Here is a 27,668-nt window from a genome sequence, read left to right on the forward strand (position 1 = left end):
TTATTTAGAGACAGGAATGTAGATAGAGTCAAAAATTGAGAGAGATAGAGAGAGAGAGAGAGAGAGAGAGAGCAAGAGAGAGAGAGAGAGAGAGTGGGGAATGACTTGCTTGAAAGGCGCCACAGATTGGATTTGAACCAGGGCCACCCGCTTTGAGAACTATAACTTCCATACATGTGGCACACACTCTAAACACTAGGCTACCAGCGCCCCTGCCCATCTTGAATTCTGTTTGTATGAATGGCTGATCTGTGTTTGTTGGAAAATGTGTCAACTTTGCTGCTGCCAGTCTTGACTAAGACACTCTTAAAAAAGAGAGTTCCAATCTTAACAAGCTTTTCCTGTTAAAAAACAATAAAAGTTACTCAAATTTCCAACATAAACTCCTTATATCTGCAACCGTCAGTGAAAGAGGTATGAAGGGAGCCAGTTGTGAAGGGGCAAGAAGCCGGATGAACAAGTTTCTCATGTATGATTTAAGAGAGTAAAAATAGCTCTTATAGATCACTTCATATTTTCCTGTTTGACAATATCCAATTATAAACCCTTTCCTGGAAAATACATTTATATTTATAATTGATGAGGGGAACAAAACTGCACCACCTTTAATGTTTTGCAGCTAGTAGCTTCTATAAACACAGCACTATGTTGTGCCTGCTAATGTGTTTTGCCCAAATCTTTTCTTAACGCTATCTCTAAAAAAAATATAGCAGCATTCTTTTTCAAACGATATTTAAAAGAAGTGCCAGCGCGGAATTCTATCTCTCTGAAGTGCTGTTTTCAGGGTTTCAACACAGAATATCAACAATGCAAATTAGCATTTAGAGCAGTAGAAGAGCCCCCCGCTGGAGTCCCACAGGACAGTAACAGCATCTAGTAAAAGTGGAAGTCAACCTCTGTGACAGAGACGGAGCGTGCTGCATATTTCAGCAAAATATATGTCGAGGAAAAGCCAAACAGGGATGGCTGGGGACATGGGTAATGGTGAGTCAACTGAGGACAAAATGTCTCTGTCAGGTTTAAGTGTGCTAAGTGACTTCATTTACAGGGTGAGTAAATAATTAAGACGTTCTGAGAGGCTGAGGTCCTGTTTGTCTGTGTTTCTCTTCAACAGCCTTGAATCAGCATTTTTCAACGGCTAAAGACTGTAAATTGTGAACGATGTTTTTTTCTTCCATTTCTTCCATGATAGCTTCCTTTATTAGCCACAAATACTCGTAAAACTGTCAGCAAGCTTACTTAGTTGGTGGATTCGTATAGGATCGGAGGCCGGGCCGAGCCCTCCTTCACTCAGCGTCCGAATGTGGATGATGTACTCGTCATCTTCTTCAGGGAGAGTCAGCTCAGCTGTTGAGTTGGCTGTTTTGAGAGTGTTCACCTCATTGTGTCTCTGTCTCCTGTATGACAACTGAATGGTTGGGTGACAAATTGGAAACACTTAATGTTACATTCTGACAGCTTACAGCGGACCCAAAAACAGGAAAGGTCTAAGCTTTCACTCAGACTGAAACCTGCTGCTGTGAGTCATAGTGAGGATGTAAAACTCACTTGGTATCCTGTAACTTCTGACTCAGATTCCATCGCCACCACAGGCTCCCAGAAGAGAGAAAGCTGAGAACCAACAAGGGTCCATTCTACATTCAGTGGGGGCTGCGCTGGGGCTGTATGATGTAAAGATAAATATACAACAATTAGTGCCTGATCTATGTGATTGGACAGGAGGCATTCCATTATTGCTGATATATAGAGTACATTATACAGATGTGTTTATATAGTAAAGGAAAGACGCTTTAAAGATACATGAGATATTTGTTTAAATAAACAAAATAACGTGATTACTGTATACTAATTTATATTGAAGAACTGTTGAATAAAGGCAATATCACACGTAAGGTAGAGCTGTAATACTGAGTACTTAGCACCCCTCTTATTTTCTTAAAACTAAATCCGATCTGTGCTGATATTCAGGACAACAGCACTCCCCCTACTGCTTCATTTATTAAGCATTTGGGTTTGCATCAATCTGAAGTTTCATCGTTTGAGTCGAAATCAAACACTTGGGCAGCAGATCATCTGGATGCAAAAACCTACGTGGCTTTTTGGTGGTGACATTGATTGCGGGGAGGAAGGGGCCGGTGCCAGCTGTGTTGAAGGCACTGACTGTCAGAAAGTACTGCGTGGTTCCCGCCAAGCCGCTCACTGTGACCGACGTCTGGTTCCAGGGCACCCTAACCTTCCCCATGGTCTCAGGTTTAGTGTCGTCTTCCCAGTACACCACCTGTTTGAGACAGAGAGCATATCATGTCGAATTGGATTTGAGCAAAAATGTCAACGTTAGAAGGACGAATTCTCTTGAAGGCAACACAAAAAGGAAGACAAGAACGCATTCTGTTTTTTTTTAAATCAAATTCAACACAACAGGGTATTTGTAGTTGTGTTTGATGTCTTGAGAGAAACGTGCTGTTGATAAATGATCACCTCTGGGTATATCCTCTTAAGTCAGATCACAGTTTTCTTTTATCTTTGTAGGACGATGTTTGATCTGATATCACAAAGCCTTTTGTTAACATGCTTTTACAACTCAGGATACTTTTACTTTAAAGCCAATACAAAAAGGAAGTCATGAATTATCTATTGCCAACATGATTAACAGTTTTCTTTTTAGCCATCTTAAAACAATGTCATTAAAATGCCAATAGTTGAAATAAATGGATGTTACAATTTCCAAAAGCCATCAACATTTGTCGAACCAGCAGTGGAAACACATGTATCCGTTTACAATCATATAAAAGGGAAAGCAGAAGAGGCTCACATGTTTGCAGTCAGCACCAGTTTTCTTTTAATTTTTGCTTGATTACTGAAACATTTCGTCAATTATCAAAATTAAAAGTCAAGACCTTTTTTTTTCCTGCTGGACTAATGGATTTCTTGTCTGATCGTTTCAGGACTTGCATGCATAAATCTATGTCGCCTCATAAAGCCTGTAATATCTATCGTTTGCTGATTAAAATCTAGCTTATTAAAATGCACTTTAAAAAAAAAAATGACATTACAGTTCAAACAGCGACTAAACATAGCATTCATAACATAAGGGACTATTTTGTTATCGCTCCTCATGACTGTCAAACTGCAAACATAAAACCTCAAAAATGACATCTATCCCCCTCCCATGCACCCTTCTGTCAACATTATAAAAGATCAGCTGGTGTTGGGATCCCTAATGCTACTTGGATATTTTACATATCCATTCCCAGATGGATATATTGAAGCAACGTTGCTTTTATTGATCAAAGGAACGACAACAGCATCGTACTTTAAAGCCCTTTGATCACCCTCATTACTCAGTGGAAAGTGTGCAGGTAAGGCAATCAGGCTGTCCCAGTTTTTGAGGGAAACATAGAATAAAATCAGCTTTAAGGGGTTGGAAATGTAATATTTTAATATTCATATTCTATTTAGGGAACAATTACAAGGCTGAAGATCGATTCCCACGATGCTGCAATGTAAGACTGTAAAAACAAACAACATTAGACCGTTTTTTGGTATAATCACAGTTTTTAGTTTCAAGAGGTCTGGTATGTTTTGCAGCACAGACTATCACGGAGCTCTGTATCATGATATCCTGTAACTGACAGCAACCTGAAAAGGCATGTGGACAGGCAATTTTCTTTTGTTCTCTTGAAAACGCTATGACATGTTTTCCTGTCGTGTTGGGACAAAGAACTGTATAATTTTGCCCATAACAGTTGCCCAACTGAAACAGCCATTACCATAGCGACGGTGAGTTTGGAAGTGTCAGCTTTGAGGTACGACAGGGGTGATGACTAGCATTTGAAGCCTGTTGTGTGTGTGTGTGATTTCAATTTCCATTTAAAAGGGTAAAAATGTACCTCATAGCCCAGAACCCTTTCAGGGGTGAAGGAGAGAGCCTGCCAATTCACCTCAATCTCTGAGGCTGAGACACTTCTGGCCCAAACTCCCGCTGGCATCCCACTTGGCTCTGAAAACAGACAACAGGAAACTGAGCAGTGCTGCTTTTCCTTCAACGGCACAGAGGCAAGCAGAACAAATCTCCTCACATTTTACATTTGTAACAGTGCGGCATTCTTGTTGATCTCTACATGGATGAATCATCACACACAGGTGCTGCTGGTAAATAGACCAGCACTACACTAAACACTGACCCCCTCTCAGCATGGCAAGAGGTAGCATAGATCTAAATGCCAAGCGATTTTCACTTTGGAGCAGCCGTTCAAGAGTGCTGATATTTGGAGGCAATCTGCCTCCCCTTGGATAAATTTGTCGCACTTTTACTCCCCATTTTTCTACCCTTTTTTAACATATGAATGATTTCCACAGATTTATTTTCCTGCATGTATCTTTTTTTTGTGATTCAAAAAGATAAAATACTGGGCTCTGGGTCTACAGGATGCAATAAAAAACTCTTTCATGATCTTTGTCCCTTTCAGAAACAGAAAAAGCTTTGTAGCCTTTGCAAAAGAAATCCCACGCATATTCACTCCCTTACCTATCTCTGCAGAGTAGATGGTGACCACAGGGCTAAAGGGACCCTGTCCTTTGCTGTTGTAAGTGCCAACCTTCACATGAAAAGGAGAGAAGGGCGCAATGCTGTCGTTGCGGTACACGTAGCGAGCCGCACCGGGCGCAGAGGTGGCCACGTGAGTCCAGCTTACATCTCCAAAGGCGCGGAAAGCAATGATGTAACCAAAGCTCTCACCATTCTGTAGTTCTTCGGGGACAGGCTGAGAGTGAAACACAAAACTATAGTGATATTAAAACATATACAAACCACTCGCATTCACCCCCGTCTGGGCAGACATCAACCACCATCCTGCTCTAAAAGGAACCACAAAAAAAAAAACATGTGTGACCCACAAATTGCTTCTGTGACCCACCTGACGAAATGAAATCAGCAGTAAAATGCCATTAAAAAAAAACTAAGCTCATTACAAAACGTCTGAGCAGCTTTTAGGATGAAAAGGTATTTCTAATTTTAATGAAATGAGAGAACTCAAATAATGAGAGAGCAGTAGCAAACTAATGACTTCTTGAATATCTACATTATTTTCTGCTACCTGACTGGTTTACTTCAGAGCTAGATATGAGCACAGTGGATTTGGCTGAAAAAAAGAAATTCAACCGCAGATCAAAGCCTTATTAATGACAATAACTGTCGGATTTAGTGTTGTGCTTGTGTGTGCTACATGGAGACACTTTAACTAAGAAATGACAGTGACTTCAGCTCCAGACTTAAATTAACCCCAAATTTATGACAACTTCACGCAAACAGAACTGGGGTCTAAGTTTAGTGCCCTCGCTCGAGTAGAGAAAAAAGATGAACTACGGGTACTTTGAATAACATACTAGAACATAAGACTGATGACTTACCTCCCATGTGATGACCAGCTCAGATCTGCTTCCACCTCCACCACCCACGTCACCTGGCGCTGCATCAGGAACTACAAAACACAGACCTTGTTCAGACCTCCATGAAAAAAAACCCCTTAAGGCCTCAGAGAGATGTAGAAGGAGTGATGGTGGTGGTATTTTTGCAGATCATAGTTGATATTTTCTATAGAGAAAGAAGGATTAAAACGGCTGAATGGTGGTACATTGTATACCTGCGTCCTCTGTCCTTGTCTTGACTGACACAGGGCTGGGTTCTCCAACACCCACACTGTTTCTGGCCAACACCCGAAACTCATATTCCACCCAGGCATTAAGGTCCACTATAGTGGCTGTGACTGTGTTTCCATCGATTATCTCAGGGACTGGATAGAAAAAGAGAAAATATGCAGTATATACTCATAAAAGCATATAAAGAACACATGGAGCAACTGTGTGCATGCAATAAAGTCAACAGGAAAAGCAAATGTATACACACTTCTGAAAAATTCAAACCAATCATGAAGACTAGAATTAGAAAGTCAGTCATTAAAGGTCACATATGATGCACAATACAATTTACCATGTTTTTCTAACACTGATATGTGTGCCTGTCTACAAACCCCCAATTATGAGAAAAGTTCATCCTCTCAGAAAATGTGTGCTCAAACAGACCGTTTGGAGATTTTCCCTTCATGACATCACAAAGGGCAGTAACCCCTCCCCCAGGTGGATGACACTCCCATTGGCTAGGTGTTTGTTCTGCCTTCTGAGTATGCCTTTCCACAGTAAACAATAGGACATGGTGCAAAAAAGTCCAAGCCACCCAAGCCCTTCCAGAGAGGGGCTTGTCAGACACAGCTCATTTACATTTAAAGCTACAGACACAGAAACAGCCTGTTCTGAGCAGGGCTGAAAAAGAGGGTTTTATATGCATAATAAAATACAGAGTCAGAGTGGACTTTTAGCAAGAAACTTCACAGACATGTTTTGGGGAGCTCTGAGACTAATTTAAACTCTTTGAAAAGGAGGATAATATGTGACCTTTAAAGACCATTTACAATTGTAAAGTTGTAATAACTTTAAGTTTCTTAACCTGATATCTCCTTGACCTTCCTAATGAAGATACCTTTAAGCAGCTACCACAAAGCTGAAACATTTTTTTGTATTTGACTGAAATGTTTGCCATAGACACTCCCTTCCTTACCTTGTGTTGTGACGTAAATTTGCAAAATAAACTCTGAGACAAAAGTGCATGTGAGGAGATGCTTCAAGCTGTAAAACCTCAGAAGAGGGCACTTGCTGTAAATGCTACTTGTGCTAAGTATGGGTGACATGCAGAGGACAAAAGGTAGGTTAAGTGGCTTAGCTGTGAGCACCTGCTGTCTGCAACAGTGACTTTTTTGACAGTTACACAGTGGGAGCCATTTTTTTTCAGCCACACTGGGGAAAAAGTCACACGCAACAAATAAGCAACATTTACAGATGATTATTTATCCTTTAAGTCTGAGCTGACCAGTTAGACTATTTTCACACATAAACAACTTGGAGCAGCAAAATAAGTCGTCTGGAGCCATATTGTCAGCTATCATGAATTTAAGTCTAGAACTTTCTCTTCTTTATTATCTCCGCGTTCGGTCTAAACTACCTCCTAAGGCAAAATCTGACTATTTAGCTGCAAAAAGCGCTTCCAAGATAACCAACCAGTGGCTTTTAGTTTCAAGGCCACACCCCAAGTATGATATTTTTTTCTGCCTTTTGTTGCTGTAGCCAAAACGCTTTTGGCAATAATGTGTGAAAGTGATAAATGGAGACCTTAAACCATATAACTAAAGATGAGAAAAGCTTGGGAGAGCGGGGGGCAACTGCTGAGTTGGCTGATAATTATCTTTGGGTTCATCATTACAAGCGACCTCTTTCACACAGTCATTTGATCCCTTGTTAATGAAAAATATTGATTATAGGAGCTTTAACTGGCTTTAACTTTTTCTTCTGCTTCTCTGTCTTACTTTCTTGCTCAGTAGCAGTTATAGCAAAACTGCTGTGTGACATATAGTGCTTTCACACTTGCAGAAAATTCCTGAAAAACTCCTGATATTTGCCGGAGGAGCTGTGTGTGAACTCAAACAGACACATTTTTCACACTGACTTCACCCAGAGTTTATCCTGCCAGCCCCCAAGTATTTTTTCCACAGCAAGTCCAAGTGGGCTGTTGTGAGAACGCAGCGGGATATTCTCCGGAGAATTCACCACGAGCGAGTGAGAGTGGGTGGTGACGTTTGTATCCTTTGACTGGAGTCATTGCATAGACTGTATGCATGCAACGGCTAAGATCTCAGTGCACGTAATTAAATGGCCGCATTGCATTTCCACAGTATGTTCTCCTCCGCTCTTTTGTCAATAATGTGATTCCGTAGCATTGATATGATGGCAAATATTCCCATTATAGCATTTTATAGTGGAATCCCTTCTTCCGCTACTTCAGCATCTTTTTTTATATGTCACATCTTACCTCAGGAGAACCCCCCTGCCCTCCCTCCCGTCTGACAGGGATAGTCTCCTGATGTGAGGTGTGCAGCCAGGTCAGGAGAATATCCAGGTCAGGAGAATATCTGGTGCAGTCCTCCTGAAATTTTCTAGATATTTTCAAGAACTATACTGTTCTTTTTAGATAGGGGAATGGGGGATGAAATGCACCCAATGGCTGTTTATTAGGAGTCGAACCAGTGATGAGTGCTGCAAGGACTGTGGCCTCTGCACAGGTGGAGTCTGCTCTCTGTATATATTATTCATTTGATCACAAATGAGAACAGTCCCTGTCAAATAATACATTAAAAATAATATATAAATTAATTTTTTCCCCCATTTTCCTGTTGCCCAAAGCAACTTGCAACACATTCAATCACTCTCAAAAGGAACAGGAGGTAAATATCATCCAAACTGACCTGACCTGAGAGGAAGAAAAGGATTTCAGCTGTGACCGAGGAAAGTGTAAAGGTCAAAGAAGTGGTTTTAAATGCGATCATATAAAAGCAGCACCCTCTAGTTCTCTCGAGTAAAACCCTGAATCCTTACCGTTTCCAGAGCCTTTTTTCTGTAGCTGACCCCACAATCTGACCTCCCAGCAGTGAGACAATTTCCCTGAGGGGATCCACAAATTATCTGACTAACATCACACGTGCTATTGGATGAAAATCCATCTCTAAGTGCTGCCTACCTGTGTTAACCCTCTGCCAGCCCACAGTGAAGGGAGTCCTGGTCTGGATGAGGTAATTGGTGATGGGGCTGCCGTTGTCTCTTCCGGGGCTCCACGCGAGCTGGGCTGTACTGTCTGTCACCTCCTCAACTGTCACAGAGTCTGGGGGGCTGGGGGGGCCTGTTACCATCACAGGAACACAGAACACTGTGAGGTAATTCCACATGCAGAGCCACAGACAGGACTACAGAATGTGTGTAGTCACAGAAACTGAGAGGAAAACATGAGAGTCAAATACATTTGCATAAAAAAAACATCCAGCACCGATATACTTCTACAAGACATTATGCTAACTTAAGATCCTCTATATTTGAAATAAACATTAGGAAGATTTTTTTTAAAGAGCTTTGAGTGTAAGCTTTGAGGAGAAGTTATGCCCTTCACAAGGAATTAAAAGTTAATTCAAGATTTATACTCCAATATTCACCCAACCTGTAATCCTTCCCTTTCATGCTCCTCCCGGTAATTGATCGTGGAAACAGCAGACGTAAGTAGGTGCAGAGGTTCGAATTAAAGGTAAAAGATGAAAAAGAACCTCACAGCCCTGAAGAAGCAGAGTTTTATCATTTATTTTCATTATCCCACCAATTAAGCTGTGTGATGTTTTACTTTACCCTCATCTGCTGCTTCCTGTTTCTAATGAATGTGTCAGCTCATCAGAAATAATAGACCACTGGAGAGCTAAGAGACACACCGCAGAATAATGACGCCTCGAGCTCTGCTTCACACTCCTGACTGGCTCTGAAGTGCTTTCTCATCTGAGGCAACATTTTCTAATTATTTAAATATTGAGCGATCATTTTAAAAAACAATCAAAACCATGATTATTTAATTACAGCTAATGCAGTGTTATCATACTGTATGTGCAAATGCATATATATACAGTATATATATATCAATATTTATCAGACTCTGCTTAACATGCATGCTATAAGTAGCTGAATTACATTTTTTCTCATTTACAGAAGCTGTAAATGAGCTGCCCACGTACATTTGGCCTTAAGACCCTGGCGTTAGAGGAATCGATCTTTGTAAAACTCATTAGCAGCTCTTGATAAAAAAAACCCAACTTTAATACACTGGCCTCATTAATACATATTAATGGAGCAGACAATCAAGGATCAATTCCTTATCCTCTTAATTATATTTCATTGGCTGAGGGAAGAGGGTGCTGTCAGTGACTTGAGTGTGTTCAAATAATCTGTTATTAATATGGACAGACTGTCTGGGCTTTTATTGTGAAGCTGGCAAAGGGCAAACTAATATTTGGGAATAAGTACTTATAGACACGGCCATTACAACACACATCATTTTGATTTAAACGTAATATTTTCTACATTTGTAATAAACGCTTACATTTCAGGAACTACAGGAATACACTGTTCAGTACTTGAAGTAGTCGTAGTGCCTGTGCTTTTGCCTACACACTGGCTCCTAGGATGATGATGATGATGATGATGATGATAATAATGATGATGATGATGCAACTGTCAAATAAGCCTGAGTGCTGAACAAGTGGTTTAAATGCTAATGACCATGATGTAATCCTTATAACATGACCTTCTACATAACCACAACCACCCAGTGGAGTGTGTGTGTGTGTGTGTGTTGGTGTGTGGCATTGTGGAGTGGCATCTGATTTTCTATTGTCACTGTAAAAAAAAAGAAGTGCAAGTGATCTTTGTGTCAGCAGCGATCATCATTGACCTTCAGTTATGGGAGGGGAGAGGAACGAGACAGGATCCGAAACAGCACCCTGCAAATGATTTTCAGCTGCTACTAATGGCTTATATTACACGATTGCAATAATGTGTTTAACGCATTTAACACCAATTATTGGTATCAGTGCCAGTATTCTAAATGTCTATGTGTGAAGCAATGATCACACTCATTTCAACCTTATCACGCTGACTCTACATCACCACTGTTAAATGAGTCATGCATCATTAAAACTGTTGTTTAACATTACAATTTTGATATTTAAAAATGTGGTGCAGCCACTGACTGAAGATTTTTTTAAATATCCACTATCTATCCAAGTATAAAGCTTTGTACACCGTTTTTGAGATTTCTGCTTCCATCCCAAACTAAATGTTAATAGAATTGTTTTTTTTGTTGTGACCTCAGCTTCAGAAAAACATTTAAAAAAAACAAAACAATCAGCAGCAAACTCTCTTTCCAGATTCCCTATTGCTTTGGGTTATACACACATCACAGGACAACTGTTCTGAAAGTAGTTCTGATCAATACAGCTTGTGCTTTGGATAATACAGACAGGATGAGAGCTTGTTTTCAGAAAAAAAATCTTATTGTCAAAAGTGGAAAGTCACTGATTCCATAAAGTATTGTAAAGTTTTGTATTTGAGCATCATTTTAAGACACATTTTGTTTTACTCCAGTGGTTCCCTTTAAAATGACTTTTATTTCAACTCCACAATAATTAAAAAGGATACTTTTAACTCCACTACATTTAACAAACTTGTAGGTTCACATTAATTATTACTACTCATTACTATTAGTATTATTGTATTATTTGTTATTGTATGCTTTGGCAACATATTTACACATTCATGCAGATGAAGCTTATTGAATTGAATTGAATAAAGCAGTGGTTTATACTTCATGTACAAGACAAAAACAAAACATAAAATAGCTCAGAAAATCCAGTACAATAGCTTAACATGAGTGTTCCCAAGATTTTCCGCTTGATATATCGACAACAAAACAGAAAGAACATTTTAAGACACCTTTAGTTGTTACTCCTAGGTTGAATCCCCACGGGACAAAAATAGCTAATGTAGTCATTTGGCTATATTTCAACCAGCAGCAGAAGTTGAATGCCTGTTCTGCATTGATGCATGAATAGTTAGCATCCTATAAATGACATATACTATAATATTTCTAACAGAGGCAACTCTTCTCTAGAACTAATACTTTTACTCTTGAACTGAGGATCTGAGGAGGAGATTAATTGTATTGACAGATTTTTGCACATTTAGATACCAAGAGAGGTAAATGAGAAAATGTGTGCGTGGGTTGAGGTCAGGTGTTGCAATTGAGGGAGCCAGTCAATGGTGGAGATACTATTGTTGTTTTTTTTCTCAATTCAAATAGCAAAAAAGAATACAACATAAGAACTTAAACATGAGGATGCAGTGAATTATCAAGTTACTGAACATTTGTGTCTGCTGAATCTGATCAAGCTCATTCGCTGCTGGAGAAGCTCAAGAGCCATAGCATCAGCTTTCTTTAATACTAATGCGATAAGAGATTTTTCCCATCGTCAGTCATCAGATTTTGTTGGGAGATTCAAAGGTCTCAACGGGGCAAAAAGAAGGAATAGGGATGTTAGCGGAACAGTAGCTGAGCATTGGCCAAGTACAATTATTAAAGTTTTTAAGCTGCAACAGGCAACCTGTGATTACAGGTTGAAAAAAAGTAACTCTGTGTGGCCTCAGGCCATCATTAATGACCCTACCTGGACTGGCTAGTTGCTATACTGGAAAATAATATTTGAAACAGCATGTTACAGCAGGTCTATATTATTGTATAAAGCCATTGTTTTCCCTCCATGACTGTTTTTCTCTCCAGCATCATTCTTTACCCCCTATGTTTGAAGCCATTTGATCCAAGCAATGAGACATCCATGACAGCTGCCGTGAGCAGGAAGTGTAAATAATGCACAATCTGAGTCATAGACAAGTTTCTCTCCAGTCAATACTGGGCCAATCAATTTCCATGGCCTTGATATTGCTTCTGCAGGAGAAACTGCCTTATTTTCACTTAGTTCTCAGTCATTTGGAAAGGAGTGCTTGTTAAGGGAATTAGCCTAGCAAATCTTCAACACGCCAAGCTGAAGCACTCATGTTTTTTTTTTTACAAGATAAAGACATGGATCAAACCATCTTAATATCAGACACCAAATTCATCAGTCACCTCATCTGACGATGAACATATTTAGTTAGTGTCAATATGCTTGGCTATTTGTTGTATGGATCAAAGCCAGAAACCCCCCTCCTCTCGCCCTGCACACAACATAAACCTGCTACTCACAGAAACAACAACAAACGTTGTTCTGTTTAGTTCTGCCCGATGCAGCTCCTGACAATTGTGTCTCTCTGGAGCTATACATACTGCATGAGTGAGCACAGAAAGGCATTCAAACATTCCACTGTCAAGTACATTGCTACAAAATTGAAAATTGGCCATTACCCACCCAGACAGAAAGAGAGAGACAAAGAAAATATTTCTGTAATTTTACACAGTTTTGTCAAGTTCTCTACTTCCACAAACATCACTGCATGCAATTTAAAAGAACAGCCAGCCTCTCTTAAACGATGTAATCAAGTGACTGCGACTAAAAAATAAGCAGAACATGAAAAACTTTGTGGTTTCTGATGACTTGCAGCATCATTTTATTGTGGATATGAGCAATTTTTGCTGCTCTTCAATCACAAGCTCAAGCAAACACTTTTGACTAAAAGAGCTTTGTGAATAAAATCCCTTCGCATTCTTTATATTTCAGTAATGCATATCCCTACGTTATCCCTATGTATTTTTCCTTCATGTTTTGCACCACAGCTTTTTTTGGCTACCCCTCGCACAGTACAGACATCTTTTTCACTCTGGGTCATTTTGCATCTATATTTATCACTCACTTTAAAGCTATTGTATGTCGAAGTGTCCTTGAGCAAGATACTGAACTTCAAGTTTCTCCCAATGGGCAGGCCATGCTGCTCAGCTGTCTTCAATGTGTTATTGTGTGTGTGTGTGTGTGTGTGTGTGTGTGTGTGAATGGAACGATGAAAGGCAAACTGAATAGTGCTTTGTAGGGTTAAGGTATAAAAGAGCTATGTAAGAATTGTCCATCCATTTACAATTTACAAAAGATTAGTGTGTAGGATAAAGTGGAAGGTAGCGGTGAGGTTGCAGTAAGCAAACAAATGATAATAACTTACTTAACCCTCCCTGTCAAGCACATACTATCGAATATCTATACACTGTGTATAGAAGTGGACTTAGCAACCATGATGTCACACATTGATAAGTTAACTCCTCTTTCTGTTTGGCATTTTGATTGATATCCTCTATGCTATTTGAAACCAGAAGTTACCTTTTATCGATGTCATGCTCGAAAGGCATTGCTATGTTTTCTTCCTGGTTCACAGCAGCCCAAGCAGAGACATGTCAATCACAGGTAGCCACTCCCTAAAGCACACCCTGCTTCATCGTCAATTTTCATTTAAGATGGAACCATCACTTTTAAAGTGAGTGTAACGTGGGGTTTGCAGAGCAGCTGAATCTAGCGGTTCCGACTCTAAACTCATTAAACCAAATGAAAAGTACAGCAGTGTTATTTTCTCATCTATAAATATGACATTGGACTTCTTTTTGCAGCTTGTGCAATCAATCCCTACTGGCTGTGATGAAGAAGGCAGACTTAAGGCTCTTCTGTTTTGGCTTCACTTTTGAAGCTTCGTGCTACTCTTTTATCAAGTGTATGAGAGAACCAACAGACGTTAAGTAACTCACAAAATTAAAAAAAAAGCTCTGTCTAAAGAAAATTAGCTCCTACATCTGTAGAAACATGGGTCTGCAACATGATGGAATCCATGAAAGAGTAAACTTTATACATATAAATAGCTCACTGTACTGTACCAAAAAAACAAACCAATATTACTTTCAGGGGAAAAAAACAACAAACACAAACTTATTATTACACCACTACCTTTTCTACGGATTGGTCAATTTAAATAGCACACATCAGTCCTTAAAGTGCACTTTATTCTCCTTTGAAAAAAACAGGAACCTTAAAACAATCAGGCTGTTTTAATGAGTGACTGCAGAGCCATAAGGAGGTTTCCTTACCTTTAACGATCAATACAGCCACGGCTGACAGGCTCTCCACGTCCGTGTCCACCACACAGATATATTTGCCGGCATGGTAAAGCTGAATGTTCCTGATCATCAGATCTCCTGCTGTTCTCTACCAAGGAGGAGAGAAAGTTTTATGTAGCATGAAAGATAACAGACTTTGTGACAGCTTATTAAAGGATGTAGTCAAGCATATATAAGGTGCAGTAAATAGCTGTGCCAAAAAACCTTCGCAGATCCTGCAGTTATTTAGTTGGGACTATGCGGGGGAAAATCAAGCCTGTTTCAAGGGAGAGTTATTACAAGGATCTTTTGACAGCTTTTTGCAGTCAAAGCCATGAAGGCAAACACACTGAAAACAAATCAGAAAATAAAAAGAACCTCTGAGTCACACTTTTCTGTCTATGAGGAAGATCAAGGCCAGAATTTTCTGAAATTGTGTACAGCAATATGAGTTTTTGTGTCCAACAAGGCCTCTGCTATTTCACATGCTTTTTGCAGGGCTCCTCAAAATGACCTTCAAGACCTGTGTCAAGAAACTAACAAATAAGCCATTACTACTGAGTTCAGCTGGTTTTTGCTCAATTGGAGATGAAAAAAAGACGCATTAGATTCTCATCGAGAGGACACCCGTAAGCAGCAAATGGTAAATTAGTGGGGAAATCTTCCCTTGGCATTGGCAAGGAAATGTGGCAGTAGAGCCAACATGGTTTAATTATGGAAATTAAATTCCTTGAAGCAGCAAAGTTAAGTTGATAATCTCTTTGGACTGGGGACATTCGAGGATTTCTGGGGAAGGAGTCTCTTCAGATAAGAACATTGTCAGTCAAACACACAGATGAAGAATGGTTAATCTCCAAAGGGGGGTGAGGGTGTTCGGAAAGTGTTTTGTCATCTGGGGCTCTGCCATGCTTTCATTCCTTTAAAAGACACCTCTAATGATGTGTATCCCCTTTCTGTTACAAGGGGCTGTGCAGCAGGCTATGTCAAAGTAGGATTTGAAAAGAAGGCAGGACCAGGCAAAGTATTAAAAAATAGATTACCTCAGAGGGCTGAGCTCTAGAAGGAGAAGTGTGCTCAAGAAGATGACAACCTGTCACAATGGCTGAGCAGCTAACGCATTACCTACATGGTGATTTTTATGTAGGAAGGGCATTTTGACATAGAAGCAACCACGTTTCCATTCACAAAAGTAGAATTGGCACTCTTAGCTGGGCAGAATGACCTAAAAGTGTTTCCTTCAAGAGAAATTCACATTCCCAAAGCATTTCTTGCCTTCAAGGAGATTTTTTACAATCGCAAAATAAGGATGCTATCACACCCATTGCAGTGACACAAGCCACAGTAAATCTCTCCAAGAAATCCCATGATGTCAAACCACAAGCTGTCTCTTTTAACGAACGGCTCGGATGAAGTGAAGCAAGATGGGGAAGAGGTGCCAACTGCCCATTCACACGTTCTGAAGAAGTACGACTGCGGGTCACTCACCCCGCCCACCAGCTCAAAGTGACCGTCTCCCTTGGCAATGAGCTGTCCGTTGAAGGCCCAGGAGAATGAAACGTCAAGGACGGGGTCACTGGTGACCTGACAAGGTAACACGATGCTCTCGCCCACAATGATCTCCATGTCCACTGGCCCCTGGATGATTCTGGTTGGATCTGCCCCAGAAATTGTATTTGAAAGATGGAGTCATTTTTGGGTGGGAGGGCTGCCAGTCTCACACAGAACATGACACATTTGCATGCAAAAGTATGATCAGTGTTTTGTTGATTTTTCTTCTAATAGCAGCTCTGTCAAACACCAAGTCACATGCAAAGCAGTATTATCTAGAGTAGAGTCTGACCGATTAATCAACCAGCCGATGATGTTGGCTGATATTATTAACATATTAAGTGAGTATCGGTTTCAACTAATTACGTCGCAGATAAGTGCTGATAATAATACATTTATTCACAAATCAAATAGCATTTTATTTGAGTTGAACTGTATTACACTAGCAGTTCCCTTTCACCAGCAGAGTGTACTTTATGGATTACAACAAGCATTAACACTCTCCAGAGCAGGGATGGGCAACTTTGGTAACAGCAAGGGCCACATTTAATTTAATTCCCACTGCCAGAGGGCCAAATTGTAGGATACTCTTAGGTGGACTTATTATTCAACCAAAGGAAGGAATACATAACTAAAACTGATTTTAAATTAAGACCAGTCAAGACCACCACCGATGCTCCTTTCTAAAAGAACAAATCACTTCAGTTCATTTGCAGTTTGATTTTTATCTCCCAGCTACGGCCACAACCTTCAGATTTTGTCATGTTTTCTTCATGTTTCCAATTAATTGATATGTAGAAATTGACCAAGCAGTGACACATCTACTGTACATGCGCAGTTACTTTCCAGCTGAGTGACCATCTTGTCTTTGTTATACTGTATATCTCTTGTGTTGGATAACTGCATTTAAGGGATCAACACAACAAACGTGTATATCTATATATCTACATCTATTTATCTCTACAGACCGAACATAGATCTAAGAAAGATATCAGCTGATATATCGGTATCTGATGTTTTTTTCTCCCAATTATGGATATCAGTATCTCCCCCAAAAATCCCATGTCGGCCCGGGCTCTAATCGTCCAAGTCGAATGATGTAGCATGACTACTTCAATGGTCTTATACTACAGGCTGACACAGCCGTAGCTCGAATAATCTTCTGAAGTCCTGATAACAATTACAATGCACTGCAGCTCAGATCAGATTTCATGTTATGGGCTGCTTGGTGCATTGTACATGGTTCAGAACATCAACATAAGCAGTAAGATAATGTTCAAGCCCACCACTAAAAAAAACCCACACTTGACGATGACAGTATCTGGAACACCTCCCCACTAACACTTACATTGCTTCCACATAATGGACTCTCATTTGTTGCACTAAATTGGTTGTTTTCGACTGCTTTGAGGAAAATAATGATGAAGTATTTTCTCAAACACCTTCCAAGAGCATTATTGCAGCTGCTGGGAAATGCAGCCCGACAAAACAACTCATTGAAATGAAACAAAAAGACTCAAATTCTTTTACTTTGGAGGTGCGTTTTCTTTTTTGTTTGACAATTACAGCCCGAAAAAACAACATAAGATATTAAACTACTGTTGGAAATGAATCTTACAGATACACATGAACAATTCTGTATGTTACTTAATCATGCAAAGACTTTATGTCGCGTGCCTCAAGGAAAACAACTTCCTCAAGTTTGCACAACCTCCTCAGATCTAAGCCTGAAGTTTGTTTATCTTCTCTACCCACAGTTATTGACTCAAGGTCTCATGGTATAGCACCTCTCTCTCCTCTTTTAATCCATACTGAGCAGTGAATTCTGCTTACTAAGTGGAAAAGCACAAACATAATGCTATTTAACAGCAGGGCTCACCAGTTACTAGGAGCCTTCCAGTTGTACTAGACATGCCAAATCTATTCCGGGCGAAGCACGTATAGCTGCCTGCATCAGACTTGCTCACGTTGGCAAGCCTCAGTGTTCCATCGGGGGAAAGTGAGATCCTGTGGCAGAGTTCAGAAAACAACAGTTTACAACCTACTTTGCAAAAACAAGGAATCATTTGTTGTTAGACAAAGTCCAATTCTAGATTTGTTTGGGTTTATGTGCAGCATGATCGTAGACATCAAGCAGTTTGTGTATATGTGCTAAGCTTTAATCAGTTAGACCAAACAAAGCTGAAAAAATGATGAAAAATACACCTGCTCTGATATCTTTACACAGATACACTGATTGGCTTATGTGTGCATAACTCGACTTTGACCAACCATCAATCTTTTGCTATGTGCATCACCAAAGTGGTTTCAAATGACACACAGAAAACTTTCATGTCAGTCCTCACCTGTCATTGGTGTGGATAGGCAGGTTTCCTTTCTTCCATAGGATGCTGGCGATAGGATAGGCCTGGGGTTTACACTCTAAAGTCACTGTAGTTCCTGCCTTGGCTTTGAGCAAAGCTCTGAGGACGTTCCCTGTGAAGTCTGGAGGAGAGGCTGATGGGAAACAGTAAACTGACTTTAGAAGACGACTGCATCATATTTCACAGGTTTTTTTTGAAGCATGCTTCAGTTTGATCCGTTAAAACCATGAAACGGAGCACTAACAGAGGCAGACAGGATAAATGTTTGTATTGGGAACCAAAACAAATAAGATCACATGTATTCACTTCTGTACATTTGTATTACATGTTCTTAAGTATAGATTTATGAACGAAAAATATTCTAACTTTTTAAATTCAACAATCGCATCATGCACAGGATAAGATCAATGTGATCTGTATATCACAAATGGGAAAAAAATATTTTAAAAATATGTATGACCCTACAATAACCTCCTCCCTGACCCCATTATCCGCAAATCCAGACAACCTTTAAGGATGACAGTAGGTTGACCTTTAAGATTCTTTGCCAACAATGATTGGAGGATTTAAGGGACAGATAAATGCCAGCCTACCTAAAACCATTAGTTCAGCAGCGAAATATATAACGCCGTGTTTATTCTCGGCCACACACTGGTACATGCCGGCGTCAGCGAGTGTCAGCACTGACACCGTCAGGACTCCATCCTCCACATGGATTCTGTCCTGTGAAGAAAAGGATGAAAGAAAGCAATTATTGCTTAAGACTTAAAGGTTGCTTCTGCTTTGCTCAGCACGCTCCAGCACAACTCAATAAGCATTGGATTGGGTTGGAGGCATTGTCAATGGGTGCAGATGAAATCAAGGTTACATTGTAGAGGATGAATCAGTCAGAGGAGAAACCCCATTTTTTATTTTAAATACATTCTTGTCCTTGCAATCTTGTTAAAAAGTCTTCATAGCTTTGCCATGTGGACCTGCTAACTGAAAACTGTATTCCAATAAATGCTTTAATGCAAGGTAAGTTTATTTATTTACCACTCCCTTGGCAATTCAAAATGCTTTACAGAGCGTAAGACAGAACATTAAACGAAATATGACATTAAGCAGAAATAATGAAGTACATGTGTAGCATCAAAAAATAAAAAAAATATGATATTTAGTAAAATTATCATGATTTCCTTTCTTGTTTTAGTTTGTCTCTTTTTTCCCTGGTGTTGCTTGTTCCCCTTGTGCGTTTATTTATTTCAATGTTTCCTAGTTTGGTCTTTAGTGTTTCCTATTTTAGTTTGTAAATCTTGTCCCCAGTGATTCTTGTCTTGGCCTCCCTCCATTTCGATTGGCCTGATTGTCTTCCCCTGTGTCGTTAGTCTCACATGTTTCTCAGTTGTGTCTTTTTAGTCTCAGTGGACCTTCCCTCTTGTATTCAGTTCTTACGTCCTCCTGCCCGAGTTCCTGTGTCATCTTTTTTGCTCCTTGTGGTTCCCTGAGAGTTGTTTTTCCTATATGTGATTTTTATTTGAAATTTTTGTTGCACTTGAAGTGTGTAAGCTTTTATTTTTGCTTTTTGCCTTTTTTGGTTAAATAATTTATTTATGTTAGTCTGGTGTTTTGCTTTTTACTAAAAGACAAAAACAAGACATTGAAACACAATATAGGAAGATACTGTTTCCTCCTTTTTCAACACAAGTATCCTGCAGTGAAAAACTAAGCTCGCACAATATGCTTATCATTATTCTGATGTAAAAGGTTTTTTTTTATTCTGCATTAATAAGCAGCATCAAACATTTACAGAAAATGCTTTATCCGCAAGATATTTTTATTTGATCTTTAACATGAAAGTGTTTTGCCTTCAACAACCTTACATAACACTAAGTCCAGTCTTATAATGTCTCTGTTTTGCCTTAAGAGGATTAAACTCAAACATTCATTGACAAACAGTCTGGTTATCTGAACCATATGTGGTGTAACTGAATGGAAACTATCATACTGAGATTATAAATCCCCTTTATGGGTGAACATTGCTAATAACTAATATAAATATATTCCATTAAATCAAAGACTGACTTTTAAAAAATGTCTTTCTAATATTAAAATCAGACATTTGAAGTTGAATTCTAAAGAAGAAGCTGCACCCTGAGAATTATTAAATGTTACTGAGGAAAAAAAAATCTCAGCCACATGTTAAAGTCAAGTCGATTTTAAAGCTGTGGATCTTGAAATACAGGAGACTGCATGAAATTCTCTGGTGGTCTGGAGTGAGGTGTGCTGCTATATACAGTATATTTCACAGGAGATTAAGCCCATTGTCCCTAAATCTGGAGGAGCTTAAACATGCACCATGAATAATGAAAAACAACCACTGACTCCATTCAGATTAAATGGAGCAATCTCCCAGGGACTACACTGATCCACTCTCTAAGACTGTGTAATCTGCCAAGGTAGAGCACAAGAAGAGACAGTTACATCCATGGCTCATCACTGGCACACCTCAGCAAGATGTTTACACTCTCCTCTCATCTCACTCTGAATTACTCTTGGAAAAAAAAAACCAGCCGTGTGCCTGGCACCCGGGCTCTCTGAAATGAAAGGATGAGCTGGAGCTGAAGATTAAGTCTTTAAAATGAAACATCGGGAAGTGGCAGAAGACGGGCAGTAATTTACCTCTGAGAGTAGCTGTTGGCCGTTCTTCAGCCACGTGTAGGAGGGTTTGGGCTTCCCATTGGCCCGGCACTCCCAGTACAGTCTCTCCTCGATGGCCAGTGCCGTGTCCTTCATGGCCTGGATCCACTGAGGCTTGGCTGAGGGAACAGAAATACACTCCAGTGAAAAATCAGACGGAAGCAGGAAGACGGAGCTGAATTACCACATTAAATATGCTGCATCCAGAGTAGTTCAAAGGGAAACAGGCGTAGATTGACAGCTCAAATAAGTGGGATCACTTTGAGAATGGGGTTGTCTTCAGAGAGGGGAGAAAAGAGGATGTAGGGTATCACTCAGTTTCATCACTTTATGTGTCAGCACCCTGTAGCAATTTAAGATTAGCACAAATGATGCACCACAAAGCAGGAAGCTCTCAGGATGGGGGATGAAGTGCACCAGTCTCCACCACTCACTCCAAACCTGTCACCTTAATTCTGTGTATAATAAACATCAATCCTGCCTGTACCCTACAACTCCCTGCATCTTAACTCTTCCATATTTAAAGACTTTCAGGAATTTCAATGGCTAGAGAGTGTTATTCTAAGCATAGCTCACTTCACAGGCACTGTACATACTGTCACATCTGATTTCACAGGTGTCATTTTGCCTCTCTCTCACAAACATTCGCAGCTGAGGTAAGCCAAGAGCCTAAAAATGTAATAACTGCAGTAAGATTAAAACCAACAGCGCTTATTATCCAGGGAAAATGTAATGACTTTTTCTCTGGCTGTGCATACAGTGATCGTTTCATCAAAAAATCCTCCCTTATAAACTTACAACAATTATTGATGCCACATTTGAAGAAGCATTAAATGGAATATACGTCCAATTCTGAGCTCAGACTACTTAAATCTGAACCCATTAAAATAGCACGCTGCCTCATGCACATAGGGAGAAACTTCAAAGATTTTTTTTTCTTTATCTCAATAATGAATACACTGTGATGTGAAAATACCTAATCACTGCAGGATACTTTTAGGTCTACCGCTTGTGCCAGAAAGTGCAACCTTCCGCCTAAGGTGGTCTCATATTATCTCTTGAGGAAGTAGATAAAAAACAACTGACTACAACCAGCTTTAGTGTTGCATCACTGTGAGCAAAAAAATTAAAGTAGAAGGCTCAACAAGCCAGGAAAAGGTTTAGGGACTACATCTCCGAAAACATGGCCATAAATGCTTTATGTAAACAGCAAAGCTTTCTTACTCAGCATGAGTGTATTTCAACTGTTGGATGGAGCCCTGAGTTTAATGGCAATGCTTTCACAACTTTTTGATGCAACCAGATGAAGCCTCAGCTAGCTATCAAATACTTTCAGATTAACTGATGCTAATTGAATAGCACAAAAAAGGCTGTTGGGTATTTGGGATTCAGCAGGGACTGGTAGAGTGTAAAACATAGAGTTATAGCTTATATGCATTCTTTAATCTTTAGTCTGCTGTCTGTATGATCATTTTGCTCAAAATACATTTCAAGTGATTGATTGATAATATTTGTTGATGTAATCCACTTTATATACTCATGCAATATTGAAAATGTAATCACACATTGGATATTTTTCTAATATCATTCATCCTTAATGACTATCCAGATTTATAACACTCAAAAAATTCATAACAGGCCTTATTTACTAAGATCCCATAATAGTACTTAATTGTGTGTTCACGCCGACAAATTGCACATTTGGTAGGTGTGTGTTTTGCAGGTGCTCAACAGCAAAATAGCATGAATGTTAACAGGTGCAAACCTTGTGGAGGCGATAGTACTGAAATGAGGCTTTCCCTTGTTTTACTGGTTTACAACATGGAGAGTTTGGACGGAAAGCTGAATGACTGAAAGAGCAAAATTAAACTCAGTAATTAGAGGTATTAGTGGAAGAGACGAATAAACAAATGTTCAAGTTACAGCGAAGAAATCTGAATATTACACAAAGAAATGCAATATGGGAGAGTAGAACGTCAATGGCGTTGGTAAAACAAAAAGAAAGCAGATGAAATTAAGAGAAGGTGGAGATATAAGGCGATGAACAGAAGAAAACTTCGGAATAAAACAGCGCCTGTCTTCTCTTCCTTTCATCTTCTGAACATCGATTGGCGTACATTGCCCAGGAGGTGCGCGCTGTAACCTCCACGGCGCGGGTGCTCAAGCGCGACACTCGTGCCATTGTTGCGCACATCAGTCAGCTGGTCAGCGCTGTGTTTGTTCTGACAATAGCCATAAATGCCCTGCTGGCAAGAGGGATTGAAGATAGGGTACAAGCAGTGGCGAGGTCTGCCAATCCAAACAGCCCACAGCGTAGCAGCCGGGGACTGTTGAGGAGGGAGACGAGCGCACTATGGAGAGGAGCGCACTGGACGAGACGGGCTGGGGCAGAGATGCCCATCCCTCGAAAGAGGCAATCCCAGTTAAAAATGTAATGTTGGCAAAAAAGAAGAAAAAAGGAAGACATGGATGTCAATCTTGATATTCTTCTTTAGTGTACAGTGGCTGTGAATGTTCAGATTCGTTTGGCTACAAAAAGGCTAACATCTTAATCATGGTGTTAAATGGTGATAAATTGATGCAATGTATTTTTGTATCATTCAAAACACGTTAACATGTATGGAAAAGGCGTTCTTTACGCCTTCTTTTATTGTGCCTATGTCTCCTCCTAACAACATAACAGCAGCCTGTTGTGCATAACACTGGGCTACTGGATTAGCACCTTCCTTACTAAGGTGTTAATTACAACTCAATTTTTACCAGGCGTGGTAAATCGTAAAATGTGTGTACTAAATTAACTCCTTTACATTTTCTCCTCCGAGGAGTTTGATCACTCCGGTGGAAACGCCCCATATTGCATATTAATTTAGTACTAAATGTACAATGTATGCTGTGTTGCACATTTAAAAGACCCAATCCTCAATAATGACCGATTAGAAGATCAGCTTGCACATTTGTTTGCCAGTGATATCAAGTTTAAACACGTTTTAACACACGCAAATCTTTAAAAACAGGCCCCCAATGGAACCTGAGCCTTTCCAAAGGTTTGGAGTGGATCCTTGAACCCTCGCATAATTAGATAATCTGGGCCAAGCATTGTTACCATCTAAGAGCCTCCACCGGATTTCTCCTCTGACAGTGTTTATGTAAATAAATACAATGAAAAAGACCTGTTAAATAAACCCGGGCCTTATTCAACATTGCAAAGATCTTCATTACTCCTCGTAATTATTTTACAATGAATACATTTTTTGTGTTGTCTTAGAAAGCCAAACAAAACCTGTTATTACCATAGAAGGCCAGTCTCCCCGTGGCTGTGTTCTTGCCCATCTTGTTCTCAGCCACACACTCATATCCTCCGGTGTCATCCTGCTGGAAACTAGGGATCTCCAGAACAGCATTGGAGTACTTCATTTTCACTTTGCTGGGGAAGGGAACGCCGTTAGCTCTCTTCCAGGTGATTTCTGGGACGGGGCTGAAAGACACAGGAGAGGTAAGCCTCAGCAGAGATTCCCATCCACGGGGCTTTGAAGTTTTTGAGATTGTTGCACAGGTTGTCTGTAATAATCCTGCAATAGAGTGAGCGATGGAGCTTAAGCCTATTCAGTGTATTTTTTTTTTTTTTTTTTTTAGTGGATGAAAGGTTTTCAAGTTAAGTCGATCCAGCAACAAAAAAAGCTATCTCCAATACTTTTCATACAAATCACAGCTTGATCATACACTTTGAGAAATATAATTGGCCCATTAACTTCACCACACAGAGATCCATAGGTTCCTCGTGTGGAGTGAAAGACAGCAGAAGATTGAAAACATGCTTGACTGAATCCAGCTTACTTCCCAAGGGCGAAACATTCCAGCGTAACTGTTGATCCTTTTGCAGCGGGTACATTGTCTGGGAAATTAACTTCTATTTTCGGCTCATATTCACCCATCACTCCTATGAAGAGCAAGCACAAGGAAACTTGTTCAGTCCTCCATTATTCATGACTCACACGCAATAAGGTTTGCATTATGCTCCAAACAATAGCACTGCAAAACTAACATGGGAGAAATAAAAGAAATGTGAGCAAACATTCTCTCATGGGGAAACCTCATAGTAGTACATCACTTAAGTGTGCAGTCACCAGAGTGCAGTGGAAAACCAGCGAGGAATAATTTAAACCTCTTCTTGGTGGAATGAATACTGTATATTCAAAATCCTGTTTTTGAAGCTAGTCTGGTTGTTTATCTATTATTTCAAAGCTTGACTGGGCAGCACCCAAACTCAACGGTTCTGTTGTTAATATCAGTATTCAGGGGAGACAGTCAAGACCGAGATCAGAAAGCGATGCGATAGGATTTAAATTTATGCAGCTACATGTACAGTACACTGAGTGGAAACTAACTGGTTGAGCCACCGGAACACTCAATGTAATGGTCCAATGACGTATGGCTTATGTTTTATTCATTCCAGAGGCAATCTTTATTCACTCTTTCTATGAAAGCATAACAGAGAAAAGAACAACAGACTGCCAGGGACCCGGGCCTGGGACTTCATGTGTGAGGCGCAAAGGGAGAGCTTTTAAAAGGGAATGCGAATTATAAGACAGCTAAGTCAGCAAAGGAGAGATTTGGGTGCTTTGTTTGCTGGCCTACATTGAGGAGCATTTATTTACTTACAGGCATTAGCACTCGGTGACTCAACTACAGCGAGGCACGACACGACAAAGAGCACTCACACTAGTATGATGATTAAAGCAACCTTGAAAGGAAAGGTCTTTAATATATGCCTGAAAGGCATACTTGTCACATTGTGGACGTAAGCTGCGTCTTACCATCTGTCCGGAGGATCAGAGACGTGGGAGAGCTTTGGACTTTGCCCTTTGTGATGCTGTTCATCACCACACAGGTGTAGTTACCCACATCAGAGGGCTCCACCTTGGCAATATAAAGGTTTCCCGTCTGCTGAGAGACGAAGCGGCGATTGTCTTGTTGAACAAAGTATGGGTACTCATTGAAGACCCATGCATATGTGAGATCTGGAAGACAAACAAGGACGAATATGAGCTAATCGTGGACACCGTATAAAGAGATGCTTAATGCGATTAAGAGTATTAAATGTGATTAAAAAAGGCTAATCAGCCGTGTCAAGATTATACTTTAATCCTGTAACAACACCGAAGATGAAGGCTAGAGAGTTTACCTCCTGAGGAAGTGGGCGTTCCACAAAGTAACACCACTCCCTGTCCCTCTCTCACAGACACTGCGCTTCTGGTGTGGACTTTGAAATGATCTAAGTCTGATGAAGGGTAAAAGAAATGAAAAGAAAGATCACCACAGGATCTCACATATCACAGTGTAGCAGAGCTGAGTAAAATCTTTGAGCAAGACACTGACACGAGCCTATAAGGAAGCTGCCATGAGAATAACACTTCTGCTACGCCTGAGAGAGCAAAAGAGACGGGGAGAGAGAAAAGAGCTCAAACATAGGAAGGGGTTTTCTTACTGTGAAAATACAAAGCAGAAATGTAAATCCAGGCCCTAAATGCAACGTAAATTACGAGGGATTTTGCTTGACATGAAAAGGGCTGTTTTGAACAGGTTTTGAACGGCTTTGTACACAAGGCTACAAAATATGTGTAAGCAAGCTTTGTGAAATTACTGTAAGTACTTTAAAGCGTTTGTAAATATTCATTAAAATAATACAAATGAATAAATAAAATAAACGTTAAGAGGCTCATTACCAAATCCATGATATTTTTTAAGTTAGAAAAAGTTGAGAGCTAGTACAAAACTCAGTTTAAAACAGCTAACTTTGCTGTTGAGAAAATGTGATCCCCCTTGTTGTTGCTTCACACACAACGGGACATGTGACAGTCGGCGTCGGCGTTATTACTCACTAAACTCTATGTCTAAGTCTTTTGAGTCAGAATCAGGAAGATTCAAAAGCCATGCTATCTGAAAAACATGTCATTATAACATTTTGCTGAAAGGTGAGTCACAATAGACCTCGCTGCCTACCTCACCTTCTTCTCAATGTTGTGAATGTATTGCCAGCTGATGTGTCTATTGAGTTGGCTGCTGCTCTATTGTAGAACTTAACTCTGATGAATGAACTTCAGGGACATTCTGCATCCACTATCAAAATCATTCATTAACTTACACTGAACAACCACAGCAGAAGATGTACTGCTGAATAGGAGCCATGTCACTTTTTTTTTCTTCAGGAAAATTGTAATTATTACGTCTTATTTGTAACTCTTATTACAAATACGTTTGTAGGTATTCAGTTGTTTTTTTTCTTCACCAGCAGTATGCAGTTTTATTTGCATGGGCTACACTGTATATCAGTTTAAATGCTAGTATCATGAAAAGCCTTGTGTTTCTTTTGAGCAATGCATGGTGGGACAGGCTGCAACCCAAAACCATACCACTACAAGAATATGTATAAAACATAAAACAGTGTGTTCATCAGTGTTTGAAGCACATACGTCTTCCATTGATGAGGACAAATAGACGTGTTTGATTGGTGGGTCTAACTTAAACTAGAATATATTAAA

General features: G+C 39.9%; 1 protein-coding gene across 2 annotated transcripts in view; it reads right to left on the reverse strand.

Moving 5' to 3' along the window:
- The window catches only part of cntn3a.2 (contactin 3a, tandem duplicate 2), a 43,347-nt gene that overhangs the window by 4,891 nt on the left and 10,788 nt on the right, over positions 1-27,668 (reverse strand). For both annotated transcript variants that reach the window (XM_065961480.1, XM_065961479.1), the window contains exons 5-22: positions 26,312-26,407; positions 25,944-26,147; positions 24,964-25,066; positions 24,420-24,604; positions 21,112-21,248; positions 19,044-19,173; positions 18,433-18,583; positions 17,967-18,094; positions 16,025-16,194; positions 14,531-14,648; positions 8,624-8,782; positions 5,643-5,792; positions 5,410-5,480; positions 4,529-4,763; positions 3,891-4,000; positions 2,092-2,278; positions 1,549-1,661; positions 1,240-1,408 (exon numbers count right to left, since the gene is read on the reverse strand). In XM_065961480.1, coding sequence (XP_065817552.1) covers positions 1,240-1,408; positions 1,549-1,661; positions 2,092-2,278; positions 3,891-4,000; positions 4,529-4,763; positions 5,410-5,480; positions 5,643-5,792; positions 8,624-8,782; positions 14,531-14,648; positions 16,025-16,194; positions 17,967-18,094; positions 18,433-18,583; positions 19,044-19,173; positions 21,112-21,248; positions 24,420-24,604; positions 24,964-25,066; positions 25,944-26,147; positions 26,312-26,407 — 2,616 coding nt within the window. The remainder of the gene's footprint in view (positions 1-1,239; positions 1,409-1,548; positions 1,662-2,091; positions 2,279-3,890; positions 4,001-4,528; positions 4,764-5,409; positions 5,481-5,642; positions 5,793-8,623; positions 8,783-14,530; positions 14,649-16,024; positions 16,195-17,966; positions 18,095-18,432; positions 18,584-19,043; positions 19,174-21,111; positions 21,249-24,419; positions 24,605-24,963; positions 25,067-25,943; positions 26,148-26,311; positions 26,408-27,668) is intronic.

The sequence above is a fragment of the Labrus bergylta genome, chromosome 12 (genome assembly GCF_963930695.1).
Source record: "Labrus bergylta chromosome 12, fLabBer1.1, whole genome shotgun sequence".
NCBI classification, from domain to species: domain Eukaryota; kingdom Metazoa; phylum Chordata; class Actinopteri; order Labriformes; family Labridae; genus Labrus; species Labrus bergylta.